General features: G+C 48.6%; 1 protein-coding gene across 12 annotated transcripts; it reads left to right on the top strand.

The window, feature by feature from the left end:
* The first annotated feature begins 1,479 nt into the window (after nt 1–1,479).
* Nucleotides 1,480–26,759, top strand: pecam1b (platelet and endothelial cell adhesion molecule 1b). Of its 12 annotated transcripts, XM_056586939.1 has the most exons (16): nt 1,480–1,683; nt 1,828–1,851; nt 4,968–5,264; nt 6,349–6,630; nt 8,440–8,703; nt 10,397–10,669; nt 11,400–11,681; nt 12,712–12,993; nt 16,782–16,883; nt 17,060–17,090; nt 17,449–17,528; nt 19,569–19,622; nt 20,082–20,171; nt 20,723–20,779; nt 21,448–21,494; nt 23,228–26,758. In XM_056586939.1, exons 1-16 carry the CDS (start codon nt 1,650–1,652, stop codon nt 23,318–23,320), a joined length of 2,292 nt encoding a protein of 763 aa, XP_056442914.1. In that variant the 5' UTR covers nt 1,480–1,649; the 3' UTR covers nt 23,321–26,758. The 12 variants fall into 12 exon arrangements, with proteins under 12 accessions (XP_056442914.1, XP_056442915.1, XP_056442916.1 ...); XM_056586940.1 differs by lacking the exons at nt 17,060–17,090; nt 17,449–17,528; XM_056586941.1 differs by lacking the exons at nt 16,782–16,883; nt 17,060–17,090; nt 17,449–17,528 and having other exon boundaries at nt 23,228–26,759.
* Nucleotides 26,760–27,120: the final 361 nt, after the last annotated feature.

Here is a 27,120-nt window from a genome sequence, read left to right on the forward strand (position 1 = left end):
TTTAAATGCTCTGTGAGAATATCTGCTCCTCTTGCGCCTGCTTCTTTCAGCCATTATTCACCTCTCTCTGCTCGTTTCATTAACTAACCAATCATGGCATCTCTTCCCCAATTGGTTCTTGGAATCCATCTTGCCTGCCAATCACCGGTGTGTGACTGCGACAATTCTCAATGGCAGAGAAGGAGCAGAGAGGAAGGGGACTTTTGGGGGGTTATATTCAAAATCTTGCCCTCTTATGACCTCAACAACTCTCAAATCGTGCATACAGCACAATTTCTTGGCTTAAATATTTGATCCTCAATGAGTTACATTTAATGTAGAAAGCTCTTCCAAACTGATTTAAATACTTGTAACTCATGCATTCATACAGTTTGCTAGGCCAGTGTTCATAGGCCTGCATAATAAATTACTTTAAAAATAAATATGCTGTCTTTAATGAATTTTATAATTAATTCCAGGCTTTAAATCAACCAACTGTTTGTGAAATCATGGGGGCAAACCTTACCTGAAATTACTAAATTAATCTGAAAAACGCGCAAATGCTACGCTAGCATTGGATAAATCAATATGATTCACCTACTTCTCCAGATTAAGGAGCCACTCATCATTATTCTTCAAATCCGTTGAGATTAAAAACATACATTTCTGTGGATCGAAAGTAATTGCTCCACAGCTGTAACGGCAGCCGAGGTCTAGTGCTCGCTTCTTAAGAGTAGCCACTAATAGTACGTTAACCTGCAGTCGTTCAGTTAACAGGTGTACGATTTGTCACTCACTGACCATTATACCGGCCCCATTAACTCTGTGTTGTCCCTTATCCCTCTTGTCTTGAAGTGAGTCATGTGGTGGTCTGAAAGGGCCCATTGGGGCTGTAATGCTTTACTTTGCTGGGTTTTCTCCACATTCCCCCCGCTAAGAACAAGTTCAGCCCCAGGTCTGAAATAGATTCTGGAGCCACTCCAGTCCTCATCGATTCGCTGGTTTATTCCCTACAAAGTTTTTTTTTAAATGGCTGAAAAAGAGTCTATTGAACTTGACGCCCTGGACAGAACGAAACAGTGTTTGTTCCTGTTCTGCTTTTGTAAAAAATAAAGTAGTCCGGGGTCGTGATAAGTTGCTGTATATTTGGACCAAATTGTGAATACTGGAGGTTTATATCTAAACACAGGTTAAGGTCAAAAGGTCACAGCAGGTGAATCATTGCTTTGCCACTACTCCTGTTTCACACACACACACACACACACACACACACACACACACACACACACACGCACCGTGCGACATTCCTTCACAGCACAGAACCTAGCCGAGCGCACATCCTGAGGAAACAACAGTCACTTCCTGTGCGAAGAAGCCAAGCGCTGAGAGGCAGCTACCGCCACCGCCGCGACCAGTCCTGCTGCCGACGGTGATAAGCGCCTCCAGCCCCCCCCCCCCCCCCCCCCCCTGCACCACTACTGGGCTCCCTCGCAGCCTTGGGCCACTTCACATCCACCCAGCCCAGAGTGCACCGGGACCCCTCCGCCCACGCCACGCCGCTAGCCAGCCCCCCCGCGGAATCAGACGGCACGCACCCATCGACCCATCCTCTCCACCCCAGGCTGGCAGAGCAGCCCGTGGAAGGCCATCCGACCCCCCCTTCATCCAGGATGGGACCCCTCCTACTGCTCCTCTTCTCCTGCTGTAAGAGACCCCCCGTGTGCGCGGAGCTCGTCTTGGATACTCTCTTGGGTTTGGCGGATCGGTCATTAACCTGTTTCTATCTCCCCGCTCTCTCTCTCCCCCCCCTCCTGGCGCTGCTGGTCCATGGGTGTCCATCGCGTTCAGGGACCCTGGTGGGAGCTCAGATCCGTGAGTATGCCGTGATGTAGTCTTCACTGTCTTTAAGGAATGCTTATGGAAACAGATGAGAGGATTTAGAAAACACGCTATCGCGAGAAATTGGCCAATGACACCAAAACCTTCGCCGAACGATACTCTCTGTAGCTTTGTTTTGGTTGCTAAATTAATTTTCCCCAAGGGGTATAATCTTGTACGTGCTTTTCTGACATTCTTAGTCATACCTGTTGTTGAACATTTGTTCCATCTGGGATGTGGATTCAGAATCCAGGCGTCTTATCAGTGTTGTTGTGTGCTGGTCGGGGGGGGCTGGCACCATGAAGGAAATATGCTGCAAGGTTTTGGGAACCGTCCTGTCGGAGGTGTCCCACGCCTCGCTCTCATGGGGAACTTTGTCCTGGAGCGGGAGGTTCGGAATTGGGCGAGGGCTGTGGAAAAACCGGAGTAACAGTCGACGCAGAAACCGGAGTACTGTCACTGCTGCCATGGCGATCGCTCGCTTCGTTCTTCACGTCTCAGTAGAGGAGAGAGGCTTCTGCTTTGAGCGGGGTTTATACTATACTGTGATTCAGTCGGTTTGGGACGGACCTGATTCACCCGAGACTGAAAACGGTCAGACATCAATGATGTCATTATTAATTCATTCATTTTTCATTACATTTTTTCCCCCGTTATTTATCCTAGAAACCCCCTCGATGGTAACAAAAAGGCATTCTGTCGTTTGTCACTGTGTCCTTTGGCAAACCTTCGTTGTTGCGTCAAGCTTTCATTGAGGAGTGGGTTGGGGGGTGAGGGTGAGGGCCCCATCACAGACAGACAGACAGACAGACAGACAGACAGACAGGTTGGGGACCACAGCACTAATCTGGGCTATGACCCCATCACAGACAGACAGACAGACAGACAGACAGACAGACAGACAGACAGACAGACAGACAGACAGACAGACAGACAGACAGACAGACAGACAGACAGGTTGGGGACCACAGCACTAATCTGGGCTATGGCCCCATCACGGACAGACAGACACAGACAGACAGACAGACAGACAGACAGGTTGGGGACCACGCCACTAATCTGGGCTATGGCCCCATCACAGACAGACAGACAGACAGACAGACAGACAGACAGGTTGGGGACCATGCCACTAATCTAGGCTATGGCCCCATCACAGGCAGACAGGCAGACAGGCAGACAGGCAGACAGGCAGACAGGCAGACAGGCAGACAGGCAGACAGACAGACAGGTTGGGGACCACGCCTCTAACCCCCACCCTGTCCGGACATGGTGTGTTCCTCATCAGCGTCGCTCCCCGACTAACAGTCTGGGTGGGGTGCCAGTGCTGCCAGAGACGTTTTTCTCATAAATAACCCCAGGCCCCGAGAGAACCTTGTTTGTTCTATAAAGTGCCTTTCCCTTGCTTCTGCTTTCCTTTTCCTTCCACTCGTCCGGCGGCCGGCTTGTGTATTAGGAGCTCTCCGGGGAATAACACCACCCACACACACACACACACACACACCCCACCCCTTCCCATCGGGCTTCTGAGGCATGCCAACGCTCTCTCCAGCGCTGGGGGCCGTCGCGGGGTCGGGGGGGGGTAGAGAGGGCTGGAGGGTGTAGAGAGGGCTGGAGGGTGTAGGCGGCGGTGGCGGGGTGTAGGCGCCGGTGGGGGATGTCGTCAGACCTGGGGAGTTTAGTCAGGCCTAGGGGGGTGTGGGCAGAGCTGAGGGCTGTCAGAAGGCAGGCCTGGGGGGTCTAGGCGGAGCAGGGACGGCGTGACATTGATGCACAGATACAGTGTCCCCTGCCTGCTTGTTTGAGTTCTCCCACGCTCGGCCCCCACAGTGTCTCAGTTCCCTATCTGCATTCCCTTGCGTGTGTTCCTGATCTCGTAGGAAGATGAAGGAATGTGCGCTTTCAGAACGAGTTTATCTTATGGAACGCATACCAGTCTAAGATGTGGAAAGACATCACTCCAAATCTACGTAGGAGGATTTGGGCCACTTGTGAATTTGTTTTGAGCTCTGAGTTTAACGTCAGAATTCTGAGATTAAAGTCAGACCTCTAAAACAATAATCACTTATGTGTACTTTTTGAGATCTGAGTGTAAGGTCATAGCTTCAAAAAAAGATCACATGTCGCGCTAATCCTGTTTCGTACAAATCTGTTCCTCATTTTTCCTTTCTAGTTTTAGTTTCTATTCCTGCTTATCGTGGCAGCCGGAAACACACTCTGACAGAGTAGGATTCTCACTGGCAGTCTCTCTCTCTGCATATTAATATCCATCACGACCTCAGCTCTGACTGCTCAGAACATAGAAGCAGCACGGCCCACCGCTTGGTACAGATGTCAATCAGCCAGAGGGTTGAGAGTTCAACTCCCTCTGTGTGTCCTTAATGGGAATATTTACCCCAAAGGAAAAGTCCATTAGGTTGGCTGATCCCACTTACCACCTCCCTGAGCCAGTAGTTGATTGGTGCGCAATGATATTCATGGGGGAACACAGAGCTTCAGTATAGACGGATTGGGGAATCAGGTAGTCGTAGCATGATGGAGGATGTTCCACTTTGGTATGTGTTGTCAATACCACATTAGCCAGTGGTGTAGCAGCCTCAAATCAAAAATATGTTCCCGGTCATTGGTTAGTTTGATCCATCTCGATCTATCTTCAGGTCTATCAAGCAGGAGTTTGGATAGCATTAGATATTATAGCCAGCTTTCTAGACAAGCAGCATATACACATTTTGCTTCTTACACCTTGTGACTCCATCCAATATATCTGTTTTGATCTGTGATTTTTTGCTCAATGAACTGCCTTGTTATTTGACACATTTATTACATTATTATGGTCATAATTTCTTACATATATACTGTATATAAATAATAAGAAATGTCATTTAGAAAGTCACATTCTCAAAGTGGAACGACTCACAGGATTATTGGCAAAAAAGCATTTGACCCCTTTTTTTCTCTAAATTGGGAACTTATTTCAGTCAATAACATCGCATATCTGTCAAGGACTCAGAGGATTATTCCCAGAGAGAAATCTGAGAAAACCTTTATTTGATCTCCCTGCCAAACAGACTAACCGCGCCTCATATCTCTTTGACCTGCCCCTGTCGCCCCAGCTTTGTTCAAGTTAAGAAGCGTGACGCTGACCATCGAGCCGGCCACCGACCTCCTGCGAGACGCCAACGCCACACTGTGGTGCCGGGCGGGCGTCAGCTCCTCGGGAACCCTGACGCACGTCCCCGTTTACACCTTCTACAAGGACTTCACCAAGGTCTTCACCAAGAAGAGCGCCAGCTCGGAGCTGGCCTATCCGCTGCTGCACGTCCGCTACTCCAACACGGGGAAGTACAAGTGCCGGGTGGAGATCGACGGACAGGGGGAGACAAGCGACGCCAGCAAGCTCACGGTAACAGGTAGGGGGGGTCTTTTTTAAATCATTATACAGCGTTAAAAAAGAGTAGTTACTGAAATAGTTTCAACATGGTTTTTTTCAAAGAATTCAAAAGAATAGAGGAATGTAAACACAAATGAGAGATACAAACATCCAAATGTTTATCTACAAATAAATATAAGTCTATATCTATAAATATATATCTTATAATTGTGCAAATGAAAAATAATTACTAGTAGTTAGCGCTACAGAGTATTTTATTGGGTAGTCAAAAGAGCAAGTTAAAAGATAAAATAATACAAACAGGCATAACCGGCACCCGGCTCCATGGGAGCACTTCGCCTATCTTCCTCAGAGGCGTTGCGGTGTTCTGGCTCGCTTCCAGGTGTGTTGCGATAAGGTTGTTGCACACACGATGGCGGGAAATTGATGAACCTCGGCGGCCATTGTTTGTTTTAAAAATGGCCCATTGGTTATTCAGAGTCCGAGTGATTCTGGTGCCAATTATTGGGCACGTCTGCACGTCTGCTAAGGAGCCGTTAAACAGGGCTGCTGCACTCCACTCGCTCTGGGCCCGCGGGATGTTCCCCGTCAGTCCCTGTTTATCGCGTTAATAAGGGGAGGCAAACTGAAAGAGGCAGTATTCTGCTTAAAGAATACACAGTGCCGCTACTATGGTCTCCTCATCAGGGGGGGGGGGGGGAATAAAACAAGTTTAGTCATTGACATGCATGAAGTGCAAACGCAGGTGATTAGGCAATAGGTAGGGATTAGTGGGGCAGCCTGTGGCCCAGGAGGTGGAGCGGGTTGACTTGTACCCGGGAGGTTGCTAGTTCGAGTGTCACGGTGGCCCTGAGCAAGACACACCGAACCGTAAGTGCTATGGACTAGCTGCCTGTCGCCTTGCATGGTTGACGCCGCTGTCGGAGTGTCAATGTGTGCATGAACGGATGAATGGTCACTGGTTAGAAAGGCACGGTATAAATGCAATCCATTTATCGTTTGATTGGTGCGTCTTGCTTCTGGATGCCTGCAGATGGCCCAGCATCAGACTCCGGGGATCAAAACCCAGAACCTGTTGTGTTTCTCACCACCCGCCCCTCCAGGCGTCTCGGTGCCGCTCCTCCAGCTGAGCAGGTCGTCGCTGAGCGAGGGCGAGGAGCTGACGGCAAGCTGCAGCGCGCCGGACGAGACGGGCGTGTTCTTCTTCTACTTCTACGTGGACGGCCGGGAGATGCAGGACCAACAGGCCCGGTCCAACCGCGCGGACGCCCAGCTGCGCTTCAAAGGTGGCGGCGTGCGCCAGGTCCACTGCGATTACACCGTGATGCTCCCGCCCAGATCCACCAAGTCCAACAAGAGCAACACCGTCACGGTCTCCGTCAGGGGTAGGTCTCTGACTCTGTCAGGGGTAGGTCTCTGTCTCCGTCAGGGGTAGGCCTCTGTCAGGGGTAGGTCTCTGTCTCTGTCAGGGGTAGGTCTCGGTCAGGGGTAGGTCTCTGTCTCCAGGGGTAGGTCTCTGTCTCCAGGGGTAGGTCTCTGTCTCCAGGGGTAGGTCTCTGTCTCTGTCATTAACTACATCACAGTGTAGCGTGAGATGTCATTATTATGTCTAAGCTTTATCCTGCCACAGAGTACCTCAGTGGTCCACTATGTATTGCTAATGCAAGTTATGAAGGCTTCTCCACATAATGGACAACACCATATAAGGTTTAGACACTACAAACATGGCCTCTTTGCCCTTTCCGCCCCAAGCCAAGACAGAACGAAGGTTTACCCTTGGTAAATTAAAACATGTAGGCGTGGCTTATTTACCATTCCGCCCACTTCCAATATAAACTGAATTCTCACCTGTGTTCAATAGATGCTTCACGAACCCCCTCCATAACGCAACGACCTTGTGTCTCTGACCAACCGGGTGTTGACCATTTACCACTCTCTGAGTCAAAGCTAGCTCGAAAAGACGACCCCACCGAAGATTAAAATAGTTGTTGTTGATGTGGTTTTAAAGACACCGGGCCGTCCGCGCAATGCATCACAGGTTGAATCAATACCGCCGGGTTTATCTTGGCTTTGACCGAGGAGGATTTGATCAGTGTATCTTTGTCACTTATTTGTTTTTATCGTACTCAAGGTACTTAAATGGGGTTATGTTTGGCCAGGATTTATGTAGCTGTGGTTAATAAAGTCATGGTTAATAAAGGTGAATTAAAGGAGATTGAGCTTGTATCAGCATGGCACGTAATCCTGTAATACCTCGGTGCTCAAGGAGTCTAGCCGCACTGGTCTAGACTGGAGTGTCATCAGTCCTTAAGTCAAAACCCTGAAATAAATCAATGCATTTACCAATATCGCAGAAATCAGCAATACCGTCACGTACTGTTAAAGACATGGAGGGGACAAACGGCTGCCACGAATGGGGCTGAACTCATTTAAATAGTAAGCCATTAATACCTGAATTAACATTGAGATATTAATTGATTCACAGGCTTCTTTCTATGGTTTACTTGAGGTTTGGCACATGCTCTGAGACCCACTCAGAATTCCCTCCAGTGGAGAATCACTGCCCTAGTATACTCTGTAGTGCTTTAGCCGAGTTATGTGTAAATGTTTTGCCAGTATGTATGTATGTAGTTCTTTCTTGCCCTCTTAGGGGGCTAGGGTCAGAGGGATCGTGAATATATGGCCTGTTAACCCCTTTGAGACTGCACCCCTGATGAAGGGATATACAAATACAATTGAATAAAATTGTAGAGACTTAACACCAATCAATAAGACATCAACACACAGACTAATTTCCACATTGCATACATCAATCCAAAATATTATCCTCCCCATACCCCAACGCCCCCCTTAGGCACCTAGACCCTGCACAGCCACCCCCTCCCACCCCACCTACGCACTTATTGTATGTTGTACGTCCTGACACTTAATGTACGCACTTATCGTATGTCGTACTTAGTGATATTACTTGTTTGTGTAGCATCTCATTCTCATCCTAGCTAACTTTGTTGCGTGCACGGAATGGGTTAACCTAGCGATTTTGGCGCTTAGTTCTATGAACAACTGTACTGTACTGACAGCGATATATTTTTTCACCTTCTTATGACGAACGTACTAGTTTTAGTTCGCTCTGGATTAAAGCATCTGCTGAATGCCCTGTATGTAGCTGTAAATGGCTCCGTCTCTGTCCACAGAGCTGTCCTTCAGGCCCGTGCTGGAGATCCGCCCGGTGGCGGAGGTCTTTGAGGGGGACCAGCTGAGCGTCTCCTGCAGGCAAGAGGGAAACTCCAACATCCCGGGTGGCCTCTTTCTGGTCCTCACCCACGGCACCCAGCTGCTCGGCAGCGGAGTCGACCACGTCAACAGCAGCATCACCGCTAAGGAATCCGGGGAGATAGAGTGCAGCTTCGAAGTGGGGAACGTTCCGAAGAAGGCTACCAAGAACATTTCTGTGACCGGTGAGTGACTGTTTTCAACGTGTGTGTGTGTGTTGTGGCAACCCCCTTCGTCGGCAGCGGGGATTCTGGAATTAATGAAAGAAGCAGGGTTGCGGTGCAACGGGTTTTATTGTAAAACCAGTCACGAAAAGGGAAATCATATAAACTAAGGTTCTTCCGTAATCGGGAATAAGGGCACGGGACCTCCTGGTCCAGACCGTCCAGCCCTTCCTCGGGGTCGGCGGGGAAACAGCTCCCGACGCCTCCGGCTTACTCCTGGTGGGGAAAACGTTTCGTTAAAGCACCCCGGTTCCACAGCACGTCTCTTCCTCGTCAGCCCTCTCCCCTGTCTGCCACGTGCCCAGCCCTTAAAGCCCCTCTCTCCTGGTTCCCCAGGTGCCCCCAATGTTCTTGATTCCCTGGGCCCGGTTGATGTTCCCTCTAGCGCAGCTGGGTGGAGGGGGAGGTATCTCCCTTCCACCACCCGACCACGGGGCCGGTGCTGCGGCGGCTGGCCCCTGGTCAATGGCGTGGGGTTGCCACAGTGTGTGTGTGTGTGTGTGTGTGTGTGTGTGTGTGTGTGTGTGTGTGTGTGTGTGTGTGTGTGTGTGTGTGTGTGTGTGTGTGTGTGTGTGTGTGTGTGTGTGTGTGTGTGTGTGTGTGCCTGTCATAACTGCGTGTGTCTGTTATAACCATGTGTTTCACAGCAAGTATCCTTGTCATGTACAATGAAAATGTAAGAAAAAAAATTTCATATCACACCCCCATCCTTCTTATTGATTGGTATGTCCCAGAGCTGTTCATATCACCCCTCCTTCTTACTGAGGGCTATGTCCCAGACCTGTTCATATCTCCCCTAACTCCCACTCATTGGTCTATCCAAGAGTTGTTCATATCACCCCTCCTTCCTACTGATTGGCATGTTCCAGAGCTCTTCATATCACCCCCCTCATTCCCCTCATTGGTATGTCCCAGAGCTGTTCATTTCACCCCCCTCATTCCCACTCATTGGTATGTCCCAGAGCTGTTCACTTCACCCCCCTCATTCCCACTCATTGGTATGTCCCAGAGCTGTTCACTTCACCCCCCTCATTCCCACTCATTGGTATGTCCCAGAGCTGTTCACTTCACCCCCCTCATTCCCACTCATTGGTATGTCCCAGAGCTGTTCACTTCACCCCCCTCATTCCCACTCATTGGTATGTCCCAGAGCTGTTCATATCACCCCTCCTTCTTACTGAGGGCTATGTCCCAGACCTGTTCATATCTCCCCTAATTCCCACTCATTGGTCTATCCAAGAGTTGTTCCTATCACCCCTTCCTTCCTACTGATTGGTATGTTCCAGAGCTCTTCATATCACCCCCCTCATTCCACTCATTGGTATGTCCCAGAGCTGTTCATTTCACCCCCCTCATTCCCACTCATTGGTATGTCCCAGAGCTGTTCATTTCACCCCCCTCATTCCACTCATTGGTATGTTCCAGAGCTGTTCATTTCACCCCCCTCATTCCCACTCATTGGTATGTCCCAGAGCTGTTCACCCCCCTCATTCCAACTGATTGGTATGTCCCAGAGCTGTTCATTTCACCCCCTCATTCCCACCCATTGGTATGTCCCAGAGCTGTTCACTTCACCCCCCTCATTCCCACTCATTGGTATGTCCCAGAGCTGTTCACTTCACCCCCCTCATTCCCACTCATTGGTATGTCCCAGAGCTGTTCTCGGTGCCCAGGCTGAGCGTGTCCCTCGCCGAGGTCTTCGAGGGGGACAGGATGGTGCTGACATGCAGCAGCGCGGTGCTGGTGGCCAGGAGGCTGTCCTCCGAGGACATCTCCTACGCCCTGGACTCAAAGGGCCCGCCCACCACGACGCTGGGCGCCGGGCGCTTCTCGGTCAGGGCCCCGCCCTACCACCTCAACTACACCTGCACCGCCACGGCCAGGGGCATCACCAAGCACAGCCTGGCGCTGCCGGTCCGGCCCAAGGGTGGGTGCTGCTGCGGCTCGGTCGACGCCGGTGCAACGGGGCGGTGGGGGGTTGGGTGGGGGGTCAGGATGGGAGATTCAGCCAATCGAATGAAGGCAGTGACGTGAAGCTGGGATCGGGATGACCTTCGGGGATTTAGTTTATTCAACAGTTTGAGAGAGAGAGAGAGAGAGAGAGACTGTGTGTGTGTGTGTGTGTGTGTGTGTGTGTGTGTGTGTGTGTGTGTGTGTGTGTGTGTGTGTGTGTGTGTGTGTGTGTGTGTGTGTGTGTGTGTGTGTGTGTGTGTGTGTTTGTGTGTGTTTCTTAATCATTTCCTGATAAAAGCCTCAGGGGCAAAATAATGAAATTATAAAAATGACTAAGACCCAGCTCGGCTGGGTCTTAGTCATTTTTATAATTTTATTATTTTGTTAAATGACTAAGACGTGACAGGAGGGGTTGGGGGATGAGTCCGCTAATCCGATACACAGAGAGAGCCACTGGCCGGCCTTTCATTTTTACTTGTAGTAAGGTTGTGATTAAATTAATATCATTATTGATATCACCATCAATCAGCACAGAGATGCCCTTGTTGTTCTAGGCTACAAATTGAAATGTCCTCAATTGCGACTTAAAGGACCGAAAGTGCCTTGCTTCGTGGCAAAATCCATAACGTCACGTGTTCGTCCCTCCTTCCCTTCCCTCCTCCCCTCCTTCCCTCCTTTCGCCTCCTCCCTCCTTCCGAACACAGTGTCCGTGGTGCGACCCAGTATCTCCGTGGTGGGGCGAGTCATTCTGGGACGGCCATTCCAGATCCGCTGTCACTCGGAGTGGGGCAGCTTGCCCATCAACTACACCCTGTTCAGGAAGTACGAGCCCCTGAACGTGACCACGGTCAGCACGCCCCACCAGGAAGCCCTGTTCACCGCCACCATCCAGGAGTCCGACGACATCAAACTCTACATGTGTGAGGCGGCCAACAAACCCAACAACGAAGGGGAGCTCAGCCCACGACTCAACGCCAGCGTCATAGGTAGGGGGTGGGTCATAATGTCGATGCAGTGATATATCGTCGCCCTTCTTCGTGGCGACTCGAGAATCGATAGACTGACGCCGAATATCTTTTTTTTTTTAAGATGAGTAACTGAAAAACTCAGTTTGGGCCGTGAATAACCAAATCATTGCGGAACCTGTATTGTGATATTGGGTGACTGCAGGGGTCAAAGGTAGGAGTGGGAGAAAATATTGATAAGACGATATACTGTCGCCCTTCTTCGTGTGCGCCCTATTCTCTGACGCTTCAACTACAAGATTTCGTAACTTGGTCAATTCCAAACCTTTAACCTTCATTCAAACGTTTATAAAATCAACACACATCTATCTTCAATTAAATCAAAACAAAATTGCGACGTCATTTATACTTTTTTCAGAATCCGTTTCTTTTCATACCGGCTTTGTATATATTTTTCTTTTATTTATTCATTTTAAAGATGAGTAACTTAAAAAACTCAGTTTGGACTATGAATAAAGACAGAAATCCTGAACTTTACCTTTTCATGGTCATTTTGTGTTCAAGGTTAGGTTAGGTATATATTGTGATGTTTCGTTACAGGATTATCTCACGATATAATGATTATCGCAGAATCGCTGTATGTTAATATTGTCGTGGGCCATGTATTGCGTATCGTATCGTATTGCACGGTACCCTTTGATTCCCCCCCCTAGTCATAGGTGACTGCAGGGGGTAGGGGGGAGAGGGGGTTCAAAGAGACGGCTTTTACTTGTATTTTAGATTTTTGTATTATTTTGTGTCACATACATCTGCACATCCATGCTGTCATAAAGTAAAAGGTTGTAAAGTAGAAGGCTGAACACGCACGCACGCACGCGCACGCACACACAGCCTACTACTGAATTTATTTAATAAATAACACAAACGGGACGCAATGGGTTCAGAAAATGACTGGCAATTGCGGTAGGGCGCTTACAAGCTTAAAACCGTAGCTTAAAAAAAAAACAGCTTCCCTGTCTAAACGATGCCCCCCCCCCCTGTCCCGTCACAGTCCCCCTCTCCAACGCCACCCTGACGGCCCTGCCCGCGCCCTGGGACGTCTCCGAGGGAAACGAGCTCATCCTGATCTGCGGGGTGACGGGCACGCCCCCGGTCACCTTCAAGTGGTACCGCAAGGACGGCGACGCCCGGCTGCTGTTCGCCGGGACCGCCAACGAGCGCAGCATGGCGCACCGGATCCACGCCGTGAGCCGCGACCACAGCGGCTCGTACTACTGCGAGGCCGTGAACCACGCCCGCAACCCGGTGTGCAGCCAGACGGTGCTCATCGACGGTGAGCTGCCTGTGGGCGTTTTTTATGACACGTGGCGCCACCCCCGTCCGTCCGTCCATCTGTCCGTACGAGTCTGTCAACCAAGCTGCTTAGCTCTATCTCGCTCTCTCTTGATGTCTCTCTCTTGTGCTGTCTCTCTCGCTCTCTCTCTCTCCCCCCCTCTCTCTTTCCCCTTGCTATCTTGCTGTCTCTCGCTTTCTCTTGCTGCCTCTCTCTGTCTCTCTCTCTCCATCCTCTCTCTGTCCCTCCTCTCTCTCTCTTGCTGTCTCTCTCTGTCTCTCTCTCCCCCCCCTCTCTGTCTCTTGCTGCCTCTCTCTGTCTCTCTCTCCGTCCTCTCTCTGTCCCTCCTCTCTCTTGCTGTCTCTCTCTGTCTCACTCTCCCTCCCCTCTCTCTCTTGCTGTCTCTCTTGCTGTCTCTCTCTCCCTCCCCTCTCTCTCTTGCTGTATCTCTCTCTCTCTTTCTCTCTGCACCGTCTCTCGCTCTCTCTCTCCCCCCCTCTCTCTTTCCCCTTGCTATCTTGCTGTCTCTCGCTTTCTCTTGCTGCCTCTCTCTGTCTCTCTCTCCGTCCTCTCTCTGTCCCTCCTCTCTCTCTGTTGCTGTCTCTCTCTGTCTCTCTCTCCCCCCCCCTCTCTGTCTCTTGCTGCCTCTCTCTGTCTCTCTCTCCGTCCTCTCTCTGTCCCTCCTCTCTCTCTCTTGCTGTCTCTCTCCGTCCTCTCTCTGTCTCTTGCTGCCTCTCTCTGTCTCTCTCTCCTCCCTCTCTCTGTCCCTCCTCTCTCTCTCTTGCTGTCTCTCTCTGTCTCTCTCTCTCTCTTGCTGTCTCTCTTGCTGTCTCTCTCTCCCTCCCCTCTCTCTCTTGCTGTATCTCTCTCTCTTTCTCTCTGCACCGTGGGAGGGAAATGAGGCAGGGACTGGGTCTTAGGCCATGTCCACACACACACTCTGGTGAATAGGGGTGAAATCTTTGTTTTTGTGTGCAAAGTGTTTTTAAGTCCACGATAGCATTTTAAATCAGTTTCAGTCCATGATTTCCCGACTCGGATACGCATGCTCAGATCGCTGTAGCCTTCCTCTGATTTCTGGGTCACCTCACATTTATGCAGTGTTTGTTTTCTGAAGTAAATACCACATTTCTGTATCAACTTTTGGAAATGTGGAAAACGGCCAAAAGATGTTTTACATTTAACCAGTGAAGCGTGAACCTGGCGTCAGAGATGGTAAACATGTGTTGGGGAGCCAGTGGAGACATTCTGTAGCTAGCGTTGTCCTTTGGTCCAGTAACAAATAATGACTATTGCCGAGAATTTGGGTGTACAACTTGAGGGGGAAAAACCCTCCAGCATTGTGGAAAGGAAGCATCTGCCCTGGTTTTGTTTTGTAGCATGACCTCCGTCTCTCCTTCGTTTCCCCACGATGTATCCTCCTTCCTCTCTCTCTCTCTCTCTCTCTCTCTCTCTCTCCCCCCCCCCCCCTTATCTGTATGTCTCTCTCTTTCCTTCATCTCTGTATCTATCAGGTATGTGATTTTTTTTCCTGATTACTCCGGAATTCCGGATGGTGGCCCACATGAATCACGCACATCCGTAAAACATGGGGGGGGGGGGGGAATGGAGAATGGAGAGGATTTGAGGACATATTTAGGCTGAAGTGCATGGGGATTTATTTCCCTTACAAGTATCCACAAAGATACTTGTTTGCCCCATGCGCTCGTGGGTCAGTGTTAGCCTGAGCAGACATCGTCAGTCGGCAAGAAGATTGCCATTTCAGATCGGATTATCCATGTCATGTCAAGATTATTCCCTTTTCAGTACAACTATAAAAATGTAATTCATGAAAAGGAAAAACTAACTAGGCAATTCTTAAAAGCAGGGAGTGGGATTAATCAGAGCATGAGGGTGAAACATATTCATCTAACATTTGGGTTCAGAGAAAGGCGCCCTGCAGAGGATCTACTGAATAGGATCTACTGAAGAGGATCTACTAAAGAGGATCTACTGAAGAGGCTCTACTGAAGAGGATCTACTGAAGAGGATCTACTGAAGAGGATCTACTGAATAGGATCTACTGAAGAGGATCTACTGAAGAGGATCTACTGAAGAGGATCTACTGAAGAGGATCTACTGAAGAGGCTCTACTGAAGAGGATCTACTGAAGAGGATCTACTGAAGAGGATCTACTGAAGAGGATCTACTGAAGAGGCTCTACTGAAGAGGATCTACTGAAGAGGATCTACTGAATAGGATCTACTGAATAGGATCTACTGAAGAGGATCTACTGAAGAGGCTCTACTGAAGAGGCTCTACTGAAGAGGATCTACTGAAGAGGATCTACTGAAGAGGATCTACTGAATAGGATCTACTGAAGAGGATCTACTGAATAGGATCTACTGAAGAGGATCTACTGAATAGGATCTACTGAATAGGATCTACTGAATAGGATCTACTGAATAGGATCTACTAAAGGGGTTTTACTGAATAGGCTCTATTGAATAGGTTCTAATTTCAAATGTATTCAGAGGAAACCCCTTGAGATGAACCATCTCGTTTTCGAGGGGACCTCACTTGAAGATCCTCTAATAATAATAATTAATAATTCATTGAATTTATATAGCGCTTTTATTTTCTGGAAACTCAAAGTGCTTAGAGCGAAGAGGGGGGGACCTCACTCACCACCACCAGTGTGTAGCACCTACTTGGGTGATGCACGATAGCCAATCAGCGCCAGAACGCTCACCACACACCAGCTTGAGGTGGAGAGTGAGGGAATTACGGAGTCAGCCAATTATACAGGGGGATGATTAGGGGGCCAGATTGAATGAGCCTGGTTGGGCCAGGACACCGGGGAAACCCCTACTCTTTGCGATAAGTGCCCTGGGATCTTTTATGACCTCAGTGAGTCAGGACCTCGGTTTTACGTCTCCTCCGAAGGACGGCACCTTCCACAGCACCAAGATGATCTACTGAAGAGACTCTACTGAGGCTTCCTGCGATGGCTGAGGAGGCACCAAAAAGTCAAGGGTCTTCTTTTGGAAAAGAAGAATTGCATGTTCCACATATACACCTTGAAGTTCAAGACCCTTCAAAGGTGCTTCTGCTCAGTAATGAAAATAAATAAAATGGTGTTTTTTTTCGTCAAATAAGTTCTTGTCATGGGGTCATACTTCACCATCCGTACGCTGTGATAAAGCCACCTACAGTTTGATCCCACCCATTTTACAGAACGATTCTGTGTCAGCACTCTGGAGCCAACTTGTGGCCCTAATAGATTCCTGGAAAAGGTTTGAAATGTGTGTGTTAGTGGGGGGGGGGGGGGGGGGGGGGGGGGGGGGGGGGTCTTTGCCGATCCCATGCCTGATCTACCTCTCTCTGCCTCTCTCTCTCTCTCTCTCTCCTCTCTCTCTCTCTCTCTCTCTCTCTCTCTCTCTCTCTCTCTCTCTCTCTCTGTCTCTGTGTCTCTCTCTCTCTCTCTCTCTCTCTCTCTCTCTCTCTCTCTCTCTCTCTCTCTCTCTCTCTCTCTCTCTCTCTCTCTCTCTCTCTCTCTCTCTCTCTCTCTCTCTCTCTCTCTCTCTCTCTCTCTCTCTCTCTCTCTCTCTCTCTCTCTCTCTCTGTGTCTCTCTCTCTCTCTCTGCCTCCGTCTCTCTCACCCTTCCTTCCTATTGGATCGTTGGTCCAGCTCGTTCCACTGCCATGCCTCTCCACTGTCCCCCGCCCTCCCCTTTGTCCCGCCGTGCCTCACCTCTCGTCTCTCCCCCTCCCTCCCCCTCCCTCCCCCTCCCTCCCTCCCCCTCCAGTGCGGCTGGCGCTCTGGAAGAAGGGCGTGATCGCGGCCTCCTGCTTGCTGGTGCTGTGTGTGGCGGCGCTGCTGTGCGTGCTGCGCTTCAAGTCCCGCAGAGGTAGAGAGACCTACAGCCCCCCCTCCATCTCCACCCCGGCCCCCCATGTCTAACAATGTACGGAAAAAGCAAAACCGCGTTTTTTTTTCACTCCTCCTGTCTCTTTTTCTCTGTTTTTCCACCTTTTTTTTTTTTTCCTCCTTTTCCCCTCAACTCCTCCTCTCTTCTGCCTTTAGGAAAAAAGGAAGTGACGACAGAGCTGTCCGTGTGAGTTGTCCCCTCCTACCCCCCCCCCCCCCCCCCCCCCCCCCCCCCCCACACTTAGACGCTGGCCTTCCAAAGCAAAGTAGAGCTTCTCATTTAGCCTGACGCTCGATAAGGAACGCCGTACCCCACAGTAGCTCCACAGGGCGCCTTCCCGCCCCTCTTCATGCCATTGAAGATGGTTTTACACTTTGCACGATAGCTTAGGCTCAGTAGAAATGTAGCTTTTGATTTTCACATCTTTTGATATTTGTCTTGTTTGAAACCACACACCACCACCCCCCCCCCCACCCCCCCCCGCCCCGCCCCCCACCTTGTGCCCCCATTTGCCTACAATGACTTTATTCTCACCGTTTCTCAGAAAGCCTTCGGGCTCTAAATCAGATGACTCTTTAACCGCGAGTCTCGCTCCCGACACAGAGGCCTATACGGCGGCCACAGGTAGCCCAGCTTTCAATACCTCTCTGCATGTCGTCACCCCTAACCGCCATCTGCCCCCAATCGTTATTAACACGTCCCGTCGTCATGTGTTTTGTTATTCGTTCAGAGGCCATGGCATGTTCATGTTCGAAATCGTCAGCCGACGCCGTTTGCTAAAAGTGACGCTAATGTTACGACTGCAGTGTCTAGACGTCGTCAGGTCCCTCAGCTAAATCCATCAACATTTTTAGGTACCATGCATGACATGGTAGTGTGTTCTGGACCATTCCATGGGGCCAGTGTGCCACACAAGTTGGTGGTTATGGCGGGTTGTCGGCGGCCATTTTGAATCGTGTTGTTCAACTTCGGCCCACGTTCCAACCATTCTGGGTGTGGGTATTTGTTGGGGCAGTGTGCATGCACCTTAATAGCTACTCAAGCCACCTAATGCTCACCTAAGTCACATAACTGCTCCGTAGCCTAGTTTGCTTCTAACCCCTGCTGCTGTTGCAAGCAGACCCTTAAAGCTTCAAGTATCGCCTTCATCGCCCTCATCGTCTTCGTCCTCTCCGTCTCCACCTTACAGACGCAGCATCGAACAGTGAGGGCACGGAGGGGAGAGCGACCAATGGGACGCGAGATAGTGTGGCGTCACTGCCTGCTGACATCAGCAACAGGAGCAGCTACAGTATCCCGGCAACAGTGTAGAACAATGTTTTCAGTGGAAGGAAGAACACCACGAAAAAAAAACGTTTTTCTTTTTAAATCTGAGAGATTGACATTTGAAGGGAAACTCGAGGAAGAACAAAGAAAACTCCAAATATGGAGTGTCAGAAAAAAATAATGGCTTATTGACGAGTCTTGGCTTTTATTGTCGGAGGACAAACAAAATGAAAAGGAGTTTCATTCCCCTAATCCAGTCTCCCTCTCTCCTCCGTCTGCTGTCTGGTGTGCGTCCGGCTCTCTCAGCCGTCAGCACGAGTGTCTTTCTGTCTTCCTCCATTTTGTGTTTTTTTGTCTCATTAGGGGCGCTTGCCTTTGCCTCTGTCACGACAAATCTATTTATCTGAAGTGCACTGTTGCTAATAGAAGACTGTAAATACACTTTGCCACTATCAGTAGAGAAACGTGTGTGTATATTTTTGCATTGTGTGTGTATATACTGATGAGAAGCTACGCGCTAGAATAAAGATGTAGGTTTTGATTACCGCAGTGTTTCGGTGCCCTTTATTTTGCTCGGGCGTTGGAAGATCACACAGGGAAGACGTATTCTGTATTGCTAAAAAAATGGTAAACATCTTAAACCTAAGCAGAAACCAGCGCCGATCTCACGTTCCATCAAGCTGTATCACACGCTCAAAACGAGTGAGAGAATAACAAACTCGAACAATGTGTCGCACCCAACGAAACATCCTAAATTGGCCGGCATCGAGCTGAACAACACATTAGGGGGGGAGGGGGGGGGAGAGATTAGATGCATGCAGCAGGTGGAGGAAATGAATCAGTTGCGGCGCAGTGTCGGTCTATGTGGCCCTGCTATGAGGGCTGCAGAATTGTTTACGCCAGCGCTTATTGTTTCGGCCGCTACGGACCAAACAGCCCATTGTGCACGAGGCGGAGAGGGATATCTGCGGCACGCCAAATAAACACATCATCCACGCCTTTTGTTACACTGGGCTTTGGCTTTTTCCTCTCGCCGTAAAGCCGACCGCCTCAGCCTTGGGTTTTACAACTCGGTAGAGAACCCAGTGAATCAACTAAATCCACAAGGGACGAGTAAATCTCAAAGTATTATTTGACATACTCAGTGAATGCACCAGTACAGCATACAAAACAGCACCATTCAAGTTTATTAATATATTTAACGGTAGCATCGTAGTTGCTTTGAATCCCATACACCGCACATGAGAAGAAAGTAGTTCTTTACGATAAAACAATGCCCTTTATGTTTGATCGTTATTTGGCACTGCGTCTTGCACATTAAGGCGAGACATGAGGGATATAACTCGCGCGGATCTCTAAAGACCTTAATGCATGTGTGGCTCTGTGTGTGTTTCATAGTGACAGAGGACAGAACGAGCAGCAGCATGTGGAGCGTGAGACCTGCCACTGCAGGTGAGGAGCAGAATGAACACACACACACACGACCCTTCAGTCTCACGACATCAACCTTTACATGTACGGCGTTTATCCAAAGGGATTTACAATCCTTTATACACACATTCACACACCGACGGCGGATTCCATAACCATGCCAAGGCGACAGCCAGCTCGTCAGGAGCAGTTAGACTCGAACCCTCGACTCGACTAGGAGGAGCCGGGGCTTGAACTAGAAACCTCCCGGTTACAAATCAACCTGCTCTACCACCTGAGAAAAACCCAGCATAGGATTATGGGGTGTCGATGACGACCCCACCATCGATCGTAAATGCCTAAAATAATAGGCATCCCTCCTTCCAAGCGTGTTTCATAACCCTGTACTTGCATGGAGCTTTAGCTCAGCTGGGTTGGGGTCGATGAGCGATCGATCGGGGGCGTCTCCTGACCTGACATGTGGGGTGTGATGATCCCCAGCCAGTGACGAGGACGCCAGTGTGGGGTCTCGTGAGCCGGACGTAGAGTACACTGAGGTGGTGCACCCCCAGCCGACAGACCCCACCAAAGGTACACACACACACACACACACACACACACACACACACACACACACACACACACACACACACACACACACACACACACACACACACACACACACTGATATCTGATATCTGATCCTCGAGTTCGGGCCCTCAACGTTTCCCCCTCCTATTCTCCCCACATCCGCCACTCGCATTACCCAACCCCAGTCCCTCTCGTTCCTCGTCCACGTTTCCTTGTTGTCGATAAAGCCACGGCCGCACGGCTTCCTGGGCGTGGCCCCTAATGACCCCTCATTAAAGCGTGAGCAGGTTGCCATGGCAGCCGGGCTTCCCGGGGGGGCCGACGTGTAAACAGGAAGCGACGGACTAATTGCCAAGCGGGTTCCTGATGGTTTCGGTGATGCCCGCGTGGTCCTTTGAAGCCCTCTCGCGGGCCGCGGCTAAGCTACTCCACAATCACTAGTTGGCCCTTAAAACAAATACGAATAAATAAACAGAATGAATAAATTCCATGATAAGGGTGCTGTCCCTTTTGATGTTAAGGTAAATTGTCTTTCTCTCCCTCATCCACAGTGGTGCTGAAGAAGGGCACGGACACTGTGTACACCGAGCTCCAGAACGCTCCTCCCAGTAAGTTCATTCCGTGGTCGCAGTGTCATCCCCTGACCGGGGATTCACCGAGCTTTGTTTCACGTTGCTTTGTAATACTACTGACATCCGGAATGCCGTGAATCACCGCACCGAGTACATCACCAGCACTTCTGCCGTTAGAACACAGGGGGAAGCTATAGAAAGATGACCATTTCCTGTTAGCCCTGGCTGCCAATTCCTGTTTGGAGAATTCCACGCTACAACATGGCCGGAATGGAACATAGAGTACCCTCACTAGATACCAAGTGAAACAACAAACGCGTTGATTGGTTGGGAAGTCGTTAAGGGGGCTCAATATTTCCAGCCATAACAGACGCTTGGCCAGGTATTTACACAGTGAAACACACACCCTCTGTGCAGTCAAACAATGGAAGAAAAAAAGAGGGAACTAGCTGGTCAGCCGGTCAGCAGGTCATCTCGTCTGTCAGGTGGCTGATAAATGACTGTCTAACTTTCCAGCTCACAATCGGATTCCATCACATGGTGGACTTGTGTGTTGGCAAGGCAGGATGCACACGCACGCACACAGGCGCCAAAACGCGCGCGTGTCTGCGCACACACGCATACACGCACACATGCATGCACGATAACGTTGTTTTCGGTACTTCCCTTGGCAAACTCTTAAATAATACAATAATGTCCTACAGGTGTGGTCGCTGATGCTGCTGCTGCTGCTGCTGCTGATCACGAATACGTGAGTCATGTTTATTTCTATACATTCCTTCTCTCTTTCTTTTCATTCAACGACAGCTCAATACATGACCTTGCTTTTCACACTCGGAGGAAGAACCATCGAGTTGACTTTCCCGTACTTTACCGAGTTCGCCCGTGGCCAGACTCGTGTTGGTTTCCCTCCATTGCTCCGCTGCTCCTCCTGTGGTTCAGCCTTGACCACGGCCTCCCTGCCTCTCGCCAGGCCGAGGGGGGTGGGGTCGGAGGGTGGAGGGGGTGGGTGGGGGGGGGGGGAGAGAAGTGGTGCTCAGAGTTTCCAGGCGAGAACAAAGACCTTTTGGGCTGGGGCTTCCTTCCCTATCGCTTGGTTACATCAAACCAGTTCAATTACCCTCCTGAACATCTCCTCCTCCTCCTCCTCCTCCTTCCCCTCCTTTGCCCCTCCACCTCCTTCTCCACCTCCCGCTCCTCCTCCTCCTCCTCCCGCTCCTCCTCCTCCTCCTCCTCCTCCTCCTCCACCTCCCACTCCTCCTTCTCCTCCTCCTCCTGCTCCTCCTGCTCCTCCTTCTCCACCTCCCGCTCCTCCTCCTCCTCCTCCCGCTCCTCCTCCTCCTCCTCCTCCTCCTCCTCCTCCACCTCCCACTCCTCCTTCTCCTCCTCCTCCTGCTCCTCCACCTCCCGCTTCTCCTCCTCCTCCTCCTCCTCCTCCTCCTCCTCCTCCTCCTGAGTCACTACCCCCTGCCCCTGTCGTGACCATATAAGGTGCGTGGGTCGTCCGGCCGGTCTATCTGAGGGCAGACACTGTGATGGGTCATAAATGAGTCGTGACGTCATGCTCCAAAATAGGAGGGAAAAGGGCGGTTTGTGTTTGAGTCCTGGCGCGCTATCTCTGTCCACAAAGGTTTTGGAGCGGCGAGATTACACTTGTTTCGTTTGTATAAATAAGCCGGTTCCTGGCAGCTATCTGTTAAAATATCTTTGCCTCGACCGCGGTCGGTGGAATGGGAGTTTGAATATCGACCGACTTAACAACACACTAGCTCCCCAGCGATAGTTATACACCACCAGCTATAGTTATACACCACCTCCTTCAGTTATACACCACCAGCTATAGTTTTACACCACCAGCTATAGTTATACACCACCTCCTTCAATTATACGCCACCTGCTATAGTTATACACCAGCTCCTTCAGTTATACACCACCAGCTACAGTTATACACCACCAGCTTCAGTTATACACCACCAGCTATAGCTATACACGCAACTTCAGTTTTACACCACCCCCTCTGGTGGACAAATTAGATGTGTAATCTGTAAACTTGATTGCGCCTAATTGCAATCAGCTGTGTTTAAGTATCAAATTAGTATTTAAAACGTTAAAAGTTAAAAGATACTTTTGTTTTCATCCGTATGATAGTGACAGCATTTTTGCGATTATAGGGGATGTGAGAGATGTGAAGAGTGGGAGCCGCCGAGAGCTTTATTAGAAATAATCGGACATAAACAACCGAAATTAAAAAAAACTCCCTTTCTTCTTCGCTCCCTTCCTGCCTTCGTCGCCCTCTCTTCGTCGCCCTCTCTTCGTCTCCCTCTCTTCGTCTCCCTCTCCTCGCCTCCCTCTGCTGAGGAGTAAAGCATTAGTTGTGATTAGCAAGAATATTCTCCCGACCCATCATGGGAGAGATGCCCTGATCCCCGGTCGAGATGCCCTGGTTCCCGGTCGAGTTAACCGTTTTCTGTGACTCCTCTTTAGGGTTCACTGCAGTACGCCGACCTGAAGAACACTCACCCTCTGCTCGGTCCAGATGAGGACTACCTCCATGGGCTCCCTGTGCCAGTGGATTAATTATTATTTTTATTATTTTTCTCTCTCTCTCTCTCTCTCTCTCTCTCTCTCTCTCTCTCTCTCTCTCTCTCTCTCGACACTTTCTATAACCACTGTTTTGTTTTTTTATAACCACTGTTTTGTTTTTTTATTCAGTCTTGTGTCTCAATAATTCAAATTAGTAATTATGCTTGCTGTAAATGCTTAATCTCAATAAACCGCACTTCAGATAAATAATAAGACGAGATACAATTTACTGTTGTCTTTAACATTTTTCGTTGCGTCATCTGGGCTTTGTTACCAAAATATTGGATTCATACCGGGGTACAAGCGGTGGAGAGCTTAGTTTTCCTTCCACTTCCCAGGTGAATAAAAAGATGCTTGGGTCACACACTACTGGATTGAATCCAGTGCGCGTAAACCCGCATACACGCACGGTGTTCATGCGCGTTGGAGATAACCACCGTCACAGGCCTTAAGAATCACGTCATGTCTGAGACAGCTGCAATATTAGTGAATCACCACACGACACGGGACATGGAAAATAGTGACGGCATGTTAACCAGGGGCAGGCCGGTCTCAGCTGCCTGTGCCAAGGTTCTGGGTGCCAACTAATTGAATGTGTAAGCATATACGCCCTACGTTCATCCGTTTCATTATTATCATCACACATTAAATAAGCAATGTGAATCATCGTTTGTTTTACTATTTTATATTTTGGTTTGAAGTAGGCCTAGCTGCCGCTTGAGTGCACTGCTTTTTTAGTTTGTGAAGGGCGACATCTTGCGGCAGAAATTGGTCAATGAAAATAAATCATAACTGCAAAAATTATAAATAACACACGACACACACGCACGCGCACACGCACACACACGAGGGCTGCATAATCAATTCGGAAAATGTATTTCAATACAATAAGTAACACCGTCTATTGTTGATAAGGATGCAAAAAGGGAAAAGAAGAAGAAAATAAAAAAATAAAACGAAATTTTTCCAGAATTAAATTTTCTCTAGAAATAGCATTTGGCAAGGAAAGATATCGATTCTAACACCTCTATAAGATGAGAATGGAACAACCCGTTGGCTGTGACAGACCATTTGCGTGTTCACACGCCAATATAAGACATCACGGCTTTACAAAGGAACAAATATTTATATTTACATCAACTATGTACAAACACAATTTATAAATACGTTTAAGCTATGAATTTAAAATAAAATAAAACAGCGTTTTGAGCGTTGTCTTCCGATCCTTTGACGATTTATGAAGCCTTGTCGAAAAATCGCACGAATCGTACGTCAGTAAGGTGAAACAATGCAAAGAAAATGCGGTGATCAATAACCTTTTTTTTCATTATGCAATAAAAATGCAAAAGGCCAATATGTACATTCATGAAAAACCCTGCTGGCACCCACAGGGGGCAGTATTTCAAACCAAATGAGGGCGGGATATGAGTTGCGCTTGCTCAGGACTGTAGTATTTATCACCCTTGAGCGTTTCCACATTTTGTTGTGTAACCATTTAATTATCTTCCATTTAATGGCCATGTAAATGTTAATGATTTATTTATAACAATAAAACATTGAATCTGATGGCGGAGATTGTGTGTGGATGAGGGCTGGTTCAAGCAGCTTCACCTGGCCGAGTCTGATTGGACTCTAGGCTTGGGTGGGGCAGCACACCTGTTGCGCATTGAGTAATCAATGTGCACGGGTTAAACTAGCCATTTCCAATCCCAGTCAGGGAGAGATCTCCTGCATGGCAACATCACCAAGTGCCATGTTATCAGCATCTAACCATACACTAAACGGGCTTTCAACACCACCTATTCCTGTGTGTGGAGGAGTCGATCTCTCCCTGAGTGTGTGTGGTGAAGGCTGGTTTAACCTGTGCCCACTGATTACTCAATGCCCACCAGGTGTGCAGCCTCACCCAAGCCCCAGAGTCCAATCAGAATCGGCCAGGTGAGGCTGATTAAACCAACCAGCAATCACACACTCCATACTAATCTAATCTTAAAAATAATTTGCATAAAAGTATCCCCCCTAGTCAGAACAACCGTTGGCTGTAATTATAGCTGTGCGTTTTTTCAGACAAGTCACTACCAGCATTTGCATTTAAATGTAATTTTTTCTTTCCTGAGGAATGAAGTCAGGTTGGATGCTGTCTACGGCTATTTTGAAGTGTTGCCACATACTCTCAATTTTATTGAGGTCCAGGCCTGAGCTGGGCCATTCGACAGCATTCAGGTTTTTAAACTACTCCAGTGAAGCATTGGCTGTACGTGAAGGGATCAGTCGACATGCTATCCCTACCACAACGCCATGCTCCGATCAATATTGTCTCATTGTCCATGATGCTGTTTGCATACTCTAAGAAAAGCCTTTTAGAAAAAGGTGCATTTGTTTTGTGATTATTACAGGAAAATTGGCTTCTTTATTAACCTCAACAGTGAGTTGCACAAGGAAAGGTACTTTTCTTTTAATTACGTAGGATATTGAACTGCAATCGCTACACAATGCAAATTCAATCCATTTAAATCCATGCCAAATGTTGTAATCAACCACCACATGTTTGTAAATGTTTACAAAGGTTATGGCAGTTTAACCTTGGGTCATTCTGTATAGCTTTGCATGTGTTTGTTCAATGTTTATAAACATTAATGTTCAATGTTAATTAACATTTACCTTCAATGGTAATTAACATTGAACAAACATATATCAAGTAGAAGTGCAACACATACAAAGTAACATACACACATACAAGTAAACTAAGTTGAATTCAGGAGAATTTCACTTATTTTTCTGCAAAGCAGAATGACCGGTGAAATGAGCACACAGGTTTAACAACACCTTGAGCCTAATGGCTCAGAGTTGTTTGAGGGGGGGTGTGGTCCCTTTCATTGTGGCTGAGAGACAAAGGCTGAGAGACAATAGTACCAGCATTTGCTAAACATGTAATTTTTTCAGCTTACCTTGACTTGACCCTTTGGGTCAAGTCAAGAACATGCACATCCTGGTTGAGACTTTACTTCAGTAGTTCTCAGACAGAGAGGCTGTTTGGGGTACTCTGTGTGGATGCACACCGAGAACACACAGGGGGACTAAGGGTAGTCCCGACACGTCAGCCTAAGACTTTGTGACCAAGTAGATGCAGACTAGCAGGTTTGAAAGCGAGATGATGTGGCACTTATCAACTGGCTTATCGCAGTGGTCCGTGTGCACACACACAAATGAGTCAACACACCTTGCACAACTTGAAACGTGATTCAGAGACTGATATGATTGTAATGAAAGCAATTGATATCCTAAAGATCCTCAAAGCACCACACTTACTGAGAGTGAAAGTGCTTCAAGGTCTACTGAACATTCATGTTGAAATCAGCTTTTGAACCAATTCATTATGTTGACAATACAGGAGACGTATTGTTTTTAGCGTATTGTTTTTAAACGGAGAACACCCACTCATTATTACTCAGTGCTTGATATAGAGAGCATGGACAGAGAACATGTGCCGTTCTGCCATTGGCTGATGAATCTGTTCTCTTTATTAACCTCAAGTACTGCACAGGGCCCTGCTTCACAGTTGGCATGGCAACAGCATGTGTAACCTATTTGACCAATTTAAATGGACAAGAAGGATGTACATAATTCTCTTTCTCACACACACACACACACACACACACACACACACACACACACACACACACACACACACACACAGACACAGACACAGACACACACACACAGACCCTCACTCTTAAATACAAATTTGTCTAATAACCAGATTGACCATAACCGGATGAGAACAGCAAATTAAA

The sequence above is a fragment of the Gadus chalcogrammus genome, chromosome 3 (assembly GCF_026213295.1).
Source record: "Gadus chalcogrammus isolate NIFS_2021 chromosome 3, NIFS_Gcha_1.0, whole genome shotgun sequence".
NCBI classification, from domain to species: Eukaryota; Metazoa; Chordata; class Actinopteri; order Gadiformes; family Gadidae; genus Gadus; species Gadus chalcogrammus.

What these genes read in the sequence shown, in the direction of transcription:
- pecam1b (XM_056586939.1), top strand. Translation starts at nt 1,650, where the DNA reads ATGGGACCCCTCCTACTGCTCCTCTTCTCCTGCT. An exon ending in ACTGCTCCTCTTCTCCTGCT is followed by an intron (nt 1,684 to 1,827) that starts GTAAGAGACCCC and finishes CATCGCGTTCAG; the next exon opens with GGACCCTGGTGGGAGCTCAG. An exon ending in GTGACGACAGAGCTGTCCGT is followed by an intron (nt 17,091 to 17,448) that starts GTGAGTTGTCCC and finishes ACCGTTTCTCAG; the next exon opens with AAAGCCTTCGGGCTCTAAAT.